At 40.7% G+C, this 10,718-nt stretch overlaps 1 protein-coding gene across 7 annotated transcripts in view; it reads right to left on the reverse strand.

The window, feature by feature from the left end:
• USP15 (ubiquitin specific peptidase 15) overlaps positions 1-10,416 on the reverse strand; it is a 70,426-nt gene extending 60,010 nt beyond the window's left edge. For all 7 annotated transcript variants that reach the window (XM_084506572.1, XM_084506571.1, XM_084506573.1 and 4 more), the window contains exon 1: positions 10,251-10,416. In XM_084506572.1, the coding sequence (XP_084362698.1) occupies positions 10,251-10,339 (89 nt within the window). In that variant the 5' untranslated portion in view covers positions 10,340-10,416. The remainder of the gene's footprint in view (positions 1-10,250) is intronic.
• Positions 10,417-10,718: the final 302 nt, after the last annotated feature.

Below are 10,718 nucleotides of genomic sequence, written 5' to 3' on the forward strand. Positions count from 1 at the left end.
CAATGTATATATGACTGATAAGAACTATAAGACACAGTCAAGTTCTTTGCCTGGAAAGAAAACCTCTTAAGAACAACGAAATCTTAAAAAAAAAAAATAAAATCTAAATTTATCTAAACAAAATCTGTCCAGTAGTACAATGTAGAAAAGCAAAATGAAAAATGGACAAGTGCCAAAAGTTTGAAAGCTACTTAAATTATTTTGTCTTTATCTCTTTTCTTTTTTCTTGCTTTAATGCACAATGAGTAGTACTTGGTTTAGCTGGTGTATTTTGGACGTGAGGACAAAGACACGATGACTAATTGAATAAAGAAGTTAAACTGGTGCAAAGCACTATTCTTAAAATTGAATTCTGCAGCTATTAAAAATAAGTTAATATCTATTAAGCATCAGTAAAACTGATTACTTGCAGACAAATAATTGGTTCCATCCTTTTTTTTTTGCAGGATGCATTCTGAAGACTAATGAAAAGATCATGTAGAAAGAAGGGAAGATCATGTAATTTGCGTGCACTCAAGGGCAAAGCTTTATACTTCAGTTAATACAGCGTGTAATATGCAGCTGTATATATCTATACTTGAATAGTAATTTTTAAATAGCAAAATCAAAACAAAAAGATGTAACAAAATGATCTTCCTGGTTAAGGGAGAAACAGTGCAATGCCACAGTTAGGACTGCTTACAGACCACATCAAAACCTAATAATCAAACTTGGATTGAAACTATAATAGATTTGATAAGGCTTCATACAACCACAGAATGGTTTGGGTTGGAAGGGACCTTAAGGATCATCAACTTCCAACCCCCTGCCATGGGCAGGGACAACTTCCTCTAGACCAGGTTGCCCAAAGCCCCATCCAGCCTGGCCGTCAGCACTTCCAGGGATGGGGCAACCACAACCTCTCTGGGCAACCTGATCCAGTAAAGATTTTTTTTCTAATACCTAAATGAAAGCTACCCTTAGTTTGTAGCTATTCCCCCTTGTCCTATCACTGCACTGCCTGACAGAGCCCCTCCCCAGCTTTCCTGCAGGCCCAACTGTCCTTTAGGTACAGAAAGGCTGCTCTGAAGTCTCCCCAGACTTCTCTTCTCCAGCTTGAACACCTCCAACTCTCTCAGCCTGTCTTCATGGGAGAGCTGCTCCAGCCCTCTGATCTTTGAGGTCTTACCAGAGCCTACCCATGACAAGAAATTATAACTTAGAAAGCACTGCTTTATTCATTATCCTGATATTCAGCTCTTAACACCCTTTGTGAACAGAGATGAGCAGGATATTTATATAAGAAGTCTGGTAATGAATTTAATTTCTATTTAGAGATAATACCCTTTCATCAACTCAGGATCCACCAACATTGTTTATGCTTCTTAATTTAAACAAGTAGGGAGTTTATTCTCAGACAGATATTTTTAAGAGTGAACTCAGTAGACCAGCTTTACACAACTGTGAGATAACATACGCATTACAACAAACAGAAGGTTTTAGTGAATTATGTAGTCAAGAAAGGGAAATTACAGATATAGGGACAGATTTTGAAAAATGTTAACAAACACTGTAGCTGCAAGTTCTCACAGTGAAGTACTGGCTATATGTATGTACATATGTTTTGTATGTATTAGGCATGTTAGCATTGCCACTGAAGTGAAAGTAGGCAATCTGATATGGGTAGGAGAAGTTGTTTTGCTTTACTAGGGAACACAGTCCCAGTATCTTAATCTTGTACTTGCACAAGAACTTGTTCTCAAGCAACAGATGAAGCAAGGAATTTTTTCAATTTTTCCATTTCTTTTTCATTTTTTTTCCAATTTTTCCATTAGGAAAAATGGAAATTTGTGTTCAAATACCATACAATTCCCTCATCTTTATACAAGAAGGATTTAGCATGTTCAAGATTATGCTACAGAAGAAATGCAATTGTAACATGCTCAGCTTAGGGGATGAATCTCCTAAAGCACTTAAAGCACACTAAAATCCAGACTTCTTAGCACTACAGGAAAAAGGGAAAAATCAAAAATTAAGACTACAGGTTTTGATCTTACAAACATACTCAATGCAGCATTCTCAGCAAGATCAACAAGACTACTCACCTACACAAAACAAAGCAGGCAAACCTTACAACCTACTTTATCTTTTTGTTACTGTTACAATACCCATGATATAATCGACCATCTGAAAACAAAGTATTTACCTATGCCAGACCTTCAGTATTTTCAGGGAAAAAGACGTACCTCAAGTAAAAACAACTACGTCCACTCAAACTGCCTTTCTTAAGTGAGTTTCAGCACATTTTAGGGGAAACATCAAAAACTTTCAGCATGCACCCGAGACTAGATATGCTTCACTGAATATGTACTGTCCCAGATACAAAAATAGCATACCGTGCATTAGTAAAACAGAGATAGAAAATGCCTGCACATCAGGCTTGTTACGATGTTTCACTTGTCTGTTTGTTACTATTACCTAACTCAAGGAAGGGTTCCAAACCAGTCTAATGCTGCAGCAGCTTTCCCACCTCTGGAGCTGATGGAAAATGCTACCCCAAGACATCTCGGCAAAGTTCAAAACTATGGATTGCTTGTTTTTTAAAATAGTTATTTAAGTTATGTTTGTTACTTGTCCCTGCTAGAATCAAGACTTCACTCAAGCAGGAAACACAACATTTTGCTCCCAGACAGCGGCAGCCAAGCTAATGGACAGGCTAACGAACCCAGCTTGGGGCCTAAAAGGCACCCGGAGGACTTGTAGCCAAGACTGAAGGAGAAACTTGTCTCGGATTCCTAGATATGCTGTTGCACCATAACCTCCAGCAACACTCCCCTCTCAGCAGCTGATGACAAAAGGCCTTATCCTAACCCTTTGTCCTCACATTGCATTTGCTCGTCTTCGAGTCTTACTTCAGGCCAGTGTGAGCTTACTGATCATGCAAAGGGGTTGAAAAATATAATGAAGATGTCCCTTCATATCTGCTGACATTACAAAATTGACTACTTCCTCAAAAAGCAATGATAACTGTTGGTCATACCTAGCTCATCCCATACAGAAGCAATTTTCCAATATTAACTTCCCCATTTGGAATAATTTTTCTCTAAGTAACTCTTATTTGAATGATTTCTTGACAAGTATGGACAATTACAAAGCACAATATTTATTCCTCTTCCTCTTTTCCTATGCTTGGGTTGTTTTCAAGATACACATTACTTACGACCTTAAAATATTTTAAATAATATATACCTCAAAGCTGTATTAAGGCATGTCATCTTTTACTTCACTCTTATTGTTAGAAGCAAACAAGGTTTGTTTAGAAATTATGTAAACCAGCATTAATAAGTGAAAGATGACTACTTCAAACTTGCTTCAGCTGAAGACACTAAACAGACTAAATCTATATTTAGGATGAGTTTAGATCAGTTATTCTGACCTCATCTAGCTCCTACAGACAACACCACTCAGCAAACGGTTCACTGCAGGTGTTGTTATTCTTTGGGTCCCATTAAAGCGAGACAAAATGGTGAATATTTCCAGCATCTACAAAGGTCTGCTGATCTCCCTGCTGCAGGGCCATCAGTCTGGTTCCTGCTTGCGTTCACTTATTCATTACTGGACTTGCAGTTTCTTCAACATAACCTATGAATTATATGGTACGTAATACTTTCAGTATGTTTTCCCAATATATGGATACCAGTAACAAATATTTTGGTCCTCTTAGCCCTATGTTCGAATATGAAAACATAATTATCAGTTGGTAGCCATGCATTATATTCAAATGTGTTCATATTCGGTCAGTCAATTAAAATTACCAACAAGGCTGCATCCTTATGAATGATCAAGTGTAGAGAATTCGGGCAGGCAAAATTGGGATGACTTTATAACAGCCTTCAAACACTAACAAGAACAAAAGAATGAAGCTATTACAATCAACCAATAATAAAAATTAATAATAAATTTCCTAAAGCTTTAAAATTTTGCTGCTGCGTGACCATGTATGGACATTGTTCACTTAACAGTGAACAATTAATACAACTAGCAGGAAAGCTGCTAATTGATTTCTAAAATTCTTTCATGGTCCTATGGCTTTTTGTGTAATTTAACTTCACCTGTGGTTTACCACACATTTTGATGCAATAAACCTTAACATCAACATCGTAGAAGTATGACTGGATTCATTCTTTCCCTTAACACATGGGTTGATAGGACAATGCTTTTGACAAAAAATGGTGCATATCAAGATCATAATCATACTGTTCAAACACTCTGAATACATTACTCAGCTATATACCGAGACAATTAACAACAGGTAACATAACCTAAATTTATTTATACTACCCAGTAGGTCAGTCTTTCACTTTAAAGTTAACTGCTTTGATTTTGAATGTGCTACTGAGATACTTTGGAGAGACACACTCATTTCCCCACTGTGTACTTCTAGAACATCAAATCTTCTGAACACAAGCAATCATAATTTTAACAGCAAAACTGTGCAAATTGTCCAGAGAGATAGCTAAGGATTTTTTTTTTTTTTTTTTACCCTTGTCACTGTGCATGAGTACAGATGAAGCAACAGTGAGGACAAAGTGGAACGGTGTTGCTGAAAGCAAATTAGGACTCCTGTTTAAAGGCACAACATCTAATTTTTGTTCTTTCTTCCAACTATGAAAATAAGAAAGATAATAAGGACTTTGTACCTGTATTTCTACTTTGATTAGCCTAGACAAAATTGCTTGACAAGGTATACCCATGATTAACGAATGCCTTCAAAATTCAAATTTCTTTCAGAATTAACAAGTGCTTGAAAGTTCAAGAAGGCAATTACTCTACTTTATTACATAAAAATTAAGCCATCAATTTATTCAAAAAGTAGGTAAATCCACAGGAAAAAATGGGTCAGAGAAAAAAGAAATCACTTAAATCAGTTTTAGGAATTTGTAGTCCATATTTCACATCCCTCCTCTGAAATTAAACGTTTGTTGAATGAAATGCACCCACATATTTCCAAATCAACTTTCAGTCAAATACCCGCTAAAGCCCCCCATGCTCAGTTCTCATAATGTGCTGCAGTAGCCTAAGCAGCACTTCACACATAACACACCAAGAGCTTACCAAAACCCTGAGTAAGTCAAAACAAATGAGTGTATTTGTGTGTTAAAGTTACTTGTGAACACTACATTAACAAGCACGTATTTTGAATACGTGCACAAATTCTCCACTTAAGTAAAGGTTTCTCAAAAAAAAAAACAACCCACCCAAAACCAACCAAACAAACAATTTAACTCTTAAATCGATGTTTGACTTCTTGTTTTCAGGTAAAAGCCTAACACAAACATGCCTTTCTCACCCTGCCCAATTAATCACCAGAAGAGATTTGCACCTACTTATTTCCATTGCAAGCATTCTCCCAGAAGAATTTTAAACAGAACACTTTGTACATCTCCATAAACTGGTGGTGAAATACTGCACCATTCCACAGCCAGTGAAATAAATTAAACACAGAACTTCAGCTATAAGATCTCAAAGCCAAAAAATCAGCAATTTTTGAAATGACCATTTGAAAGATAAAGATCCCAAATGTCAAATCTATCTTTGGAAAAGTAACAGTAACAAGTTCCCTATTTCTCTTCATACTGGTTTCTCATTGTAACAGTTCAGGATGTTTTTCCAAATGTGCAGGTCCATTACACGTCACCATGCTGTCACTGAAATCACATAAAATCTTCCATTACTGTTCAATCTAGAGTTTGTTAATGCACAGCACAATGATGGATGATCAAACATGGAAAACACTAGGAAGACCACGGTATAAAACGCTATTAAAGCTAAGCACTTCAGCAGCAAGGTTATCATCAATGACGGGCACTGCAAGGTTTTCAGGTAGGGCTGTATGTTCCCGCTTAAGACTCAAGTTTTCTTTATAATCAGCATTGAAATGCTTACAATTTTTTTTGAGCGGAAACACTTTAAAGTTGTGTTCCCCCCTTCTGGAGGGGAAATCCTTTAAATATGAACTTCCCAAATCATTCATTGGAAAGCATTTTACCCCACTTAAAATTTTACCTATTCTCTTCTCAGTGACTAGGACTTTTACAATGAGAAACAGCCAATGAAATTCCTACTGTGCAAAAAATGAGAATATGTTCTTCACCTTCCAAGAAATATACTCTGTCAATAACAGTAGTACCCCTCTGGAATCACCAGAAGTGATTCCAGAAGTTCACCAGAAGTGAACTTGAGAAGTGATGTGTATCAGAGACACAACTGGAAAAACACAAAATATTACACTTCTGTAGTTTTTGTAATTTGCAAGTCTTAAAATTAAAGAACAGGTTGAGCATTTGTCTCAGCATTAGGTAAGCTGAAGAATGGCACCAAAATTCATCGGCTATCACAGCTAGAAATCTTTATGTGCTAGCTTAAAAACCCTTATCCTGGAAGACATCTTCTTCTTAAGAACCTTTATCCTAGAAGACATCTTCTTCTTAAGAACCCTTAGCCTAGAAGACATCTTCTTCTTAAGAACCCTTAGCCTAGATGTCTTCTTAGTAAGTACATCAGCACAGCACTCAACAATCTATTGAAATAGACAAAAGCTATTAAGTTCTTTTCTGTTAGGCAAGGATTTCTCCTCCTCTATTAAAATTTGAGAATGCTGACCTCATTCCAAATGAGCACCTTCTGTGACATGCAGGCACCAGAACTGGGTATCAGAATGGTATCAGGCATATATTATTGTACATCTCTACACTGCTACTCAGTATTCCCTATTTAAGCATCTCAAGATTGCATTTTTTCCCCTAGACACCAAATAAACTCATGGTAGTTATCTGCCCACTGTAACAGCCTATTTTTTTTTTCCAATTTACTGCTTTTAGAAATATAAATGTCATTTATATTCTCTTCTGTTAGATGAAAAAAGCACATTGGGGAAATTCTGTGAGAAAGAGAGAGAAAAGTTGGTGAAACTCCCTAAGTCTATGCTGTTGGTCGCTATTAGTCACTGCTACCCATTACAAAGTGAACCATTTACTGGCAGGTGGTACCTGAAGGTGAGATATGTGGTCTCAAGTCTAGACCACAGACGGTCAATGCACATAAGAGGTAGCAAAGTAAAGAGTATGAAAGCAACTGTAATGTCTTATTTAAGTAACTGAGGCAACATTGCTGACTAAGAGAGCTTCAGCAGAACAGGAACTACAGGGAAAGCAGGGCTGAAAGTGGCCTTAAAGGTAAAGGCAACAAGTTGCACCTCAATATTAGGGAGAAAATCAAAGATAATCACACAGAAGGAAGTCACACACAAGAACTGACAGAGCCTTCAGCAACCCTTGGAGAAAACTGTTCCAAGATCAATACCTTTCAGTGTTGAAAACTGTATCTCAGTGACACTGTAAAAGCAGAAAAACTTGGCAAGGCTCGTAAGAGTAGCACTGCAGCTCCAAAGGCATTAAATGACAACATTAAGACCACTTGGTCACGTAAAATATTCAGTGATTAAAAACTGATGAACGCCAACAGCTCTTAACTTTCTGAGGGTGGATACAGGAAGACACTGAGTTCACATTTGTCTGCAGTTGTAACAACCTTTTTTTTTTTTTTCTCTTTCCGAACAAGAGGTTAAAATCTCCACAAACACTAAAAATTCTTCTCACTTCTCATCAGCAGAATTACAATCGTACGCGATCCTAACACTGCGAGATACAAGATGAAACTGAGCATTCTCTTCTGAAACAGAACGATAGGTCTTTGAACCGCAGAACCTGAAGGACCTTTGGAAAACATTGAAATATCTATAATGCAAGTTCTGAGGAAAGACAGTGTGGTTTTAATGCTGAATTCACGAACAAAAGTAGTTAGTAGTTTAGAAACAACTAATAAAATAAGGAGGTTCTTGCTTGGAAAAGCTTAAATATGATGTTTAATTAATTTATCTATTTAGAAAAACAAGGAAAATGGAAAGATGAAAGAATCCTCAATCTCACCTAGTTTAATCATTTAATTTATTAACTGCCGATAAAAGAACGCAAAAAAGACCACCTGGACAGACTAGCCCAGATTCCTGTCCCTGAAGACAGAACAGTCAGAAGATACCAATCTTGTCCATCCACTGAAGCAATATATTTTTATCCATACTATGCCCAAGGTATTTTTGAAAACATCCCATGAAGCAAATTTTACAGCTCATGGTCTGTTCAAATAGGGTGTTTGAACATAACTGTATTCTACCAAATATTTTTTACTATCTAACCTTAGGAACATTGCATTTAAATCAGTTTAGTTTCTTTCTCTCTACAGTAAATGTGAAGAACTAATGAAGAAGTTCATTGCCCTTTCTAGACAGTAAAAGGCTTGCCTCTCCTTGCTCTATTCTTCATTTCCTTTTTTCTTAAGGGGAACCCCCCAAAGCTTTCTACTTTATACATAGCTACAGTTCTCCGAATTCTTGGGAGATTATCTGTGTAAGCTGGTAATTTTAAAAGCACTGTATTTAAGTATAGTGCTTGAAAGCTCAAACAGAACAAGCTGATACAGCATTGCTCACATTTTTCAGCAATATTTACTATTGAATGAATGAATGAAAATTGCAATTCTGAATCATGACTTACAGCACTTTAACTATTATGTTTCCTTACCGATGCCCCAGAAGAATAAAAAGCTACTACCAAAATATCTCTGAATAAAGCACTTGGACTAAACACACTCCTTAATATGTGAAGTTAAATACATAGCTCTAACTATTAATCCTATGAATGTACCTGTATATGCATTCATGTTCCTAGATGTAATAGTTCATAAGTCAAAATTAATGGGACTTTGCCATAGCTTATTCAGCTCTGCAACACTGGATTAATATTAGTGTCACAATCGCATTGAAATATACTTATTTTCTGAGAATGTCTAGAAGCTTATTTCACTTAACTGATTTTTCCATTTAAAAATATTTAGCGTAATAAAAAAAAAATACAACTCTGCCCGTAAGTGCACCGTGTTAGTCATTACGCAAACCAGTCATGAAGTTAGTTTCACTTTGAATAATACTAACTGTTCAAGATTATTTTTTTTTTAGTACTCAGGAAATACTCAACAATATCATTAAAAAAAATCTCTTAGAAGATTACATGCCTAAGCACTCTTGTACTACTGCCGGTCATTTTCAACACTACCACTCCAATTGATTTCCTTTTTCTAGTTGCTTATACTTTTTCGGTTGAAGAGCAGCCTGCTCAGATGCCAAAAAGTGAACATATACTCAGCAGTATTTGAATAATGCATCAGAATGTATGCTTCTGACACATGCTGCAGTATCAACACTGTTAAATATAGTCTTTTATAGAACTGGAACAGTGAGTGATGACAGCTGAAACGAGGTGGGTTAGCTCTACTTTTGCGTATTTGTACTTAATTTTCAGTAAGTTAACACTTCAGCCTTTGTCTTTGGTGACAGCTTCATGAGGAAAGAGATGAAGAGGTTGCGTGGTGGAAAAAGTGTCAGTTCCCTTTTTTCCCGTTCCCTCAAAAAACCCTAAACCCCCCCCCCAAAAAAAAACACCCAGCGTGCAACCTAGCCTCGAAGAACTACAACTCGAGGCGCTGGGTTACCAGGCGCAGGCTGGCAGGCCGTGTTTATTTAACCCAGATCTTTTCGGCCGCGGGTCCTTGCGCTGACAACCCGTGTGGCCCCCAGAAGCAGCGCGGATTCCGTGCTGCTGCGGAAAACACCACCAGGCCGGGCCTGCCCGCACCTTCGGGGACTGATCCTTTTTGGGGGGGGGGCATCACGCGTTGGCCGTCAAAGTTTAAACGCCAGGCGTGCAATGACAGCCGCGGACGGGCTCCAGGACACCCCAGCGAGGCCAGAGCTGTAATTTCTGGTTAAAAAACCACCCGAGCCGCTTCCTCCCTTCGGGGTGAAGAACCGCAGGAGCGCTGCCGGGGGGCTGCCCTCCCCGGGCCTCGCAGCTCCCCCCGCGGCCTCCGGGCCCCGCAGAGCCCGGGGCCGCCCCCGGCCTCACCCCCCCCCCCGCTGCCGGTGCCCCCCAGACCCGGGCTGAGGGCGCAGAACGGCGCCGCCCCCCCCACCCCCTCCCCTGCCCTCCCCTCCCCTCCCCGCGGCCGCCCGTTGCCCCCCCCCCTCCGCCAACCGCCCTCAGGGGGAGGCCGAGGGGCAGGGGGGCGCTCCCCGCGCCGGCCGAGCGCCACCGGGGGCGGAGGGAGCCGCCCGGCCAGCCCCGGGTGCCCGTCGCCTCCCTCTTTCCCTCCCTCACCAAGTGTCGCCCTTGCGGAGGGCGGTTTTGAGCAGCGCCGCCACGTCCGTGCGCTGGGTCTCCAGATCCGCCGCGCCTCCCTCCGCCATCTTCTCGCCCCGGCGGCAGCGACAGCGGCGGCGGCAGTGGCGGCGGCGGCGGCAGGGGCAGGAGCGGGCCGCGCTGCATGCTGGGACTGACGCCGCCGGGGAGCCGCCCTCGGCCCCCGCCCTGCCCGCGGGCCGCGGGGAGGGGGCGCGGGGAGGCGCCGCGCCGCGAGGCCGCCTGGCGGCGGGGAGGGCTCGGCGCTGAGGGGCCGCTTCCTGCCGGAGGGGCGGGCAGCAGCCCTGGCCCCGTGTCCCCGTGTCCCCATATCCCCACGTACCCATGTCCCCGTGTCCTCATGTCCCCTTGTCCCCATAACACTGCCAGAGCCCGGCTTGCCTCCTGCAGATGGTGGTCTGTGAGACCACGCTTCAGAATGGGGCG

Source organism: Aythya ferina (genome assembly GCF_964211825.1).
Source record: "Aythya ferina genome assembly, chromosome: 1".
Lineage (NCBI taxonomy): Eukaryota > Metazoa > Chordata > Aves > Anseriformes > Anatidae > Aythya > Aythya ferina.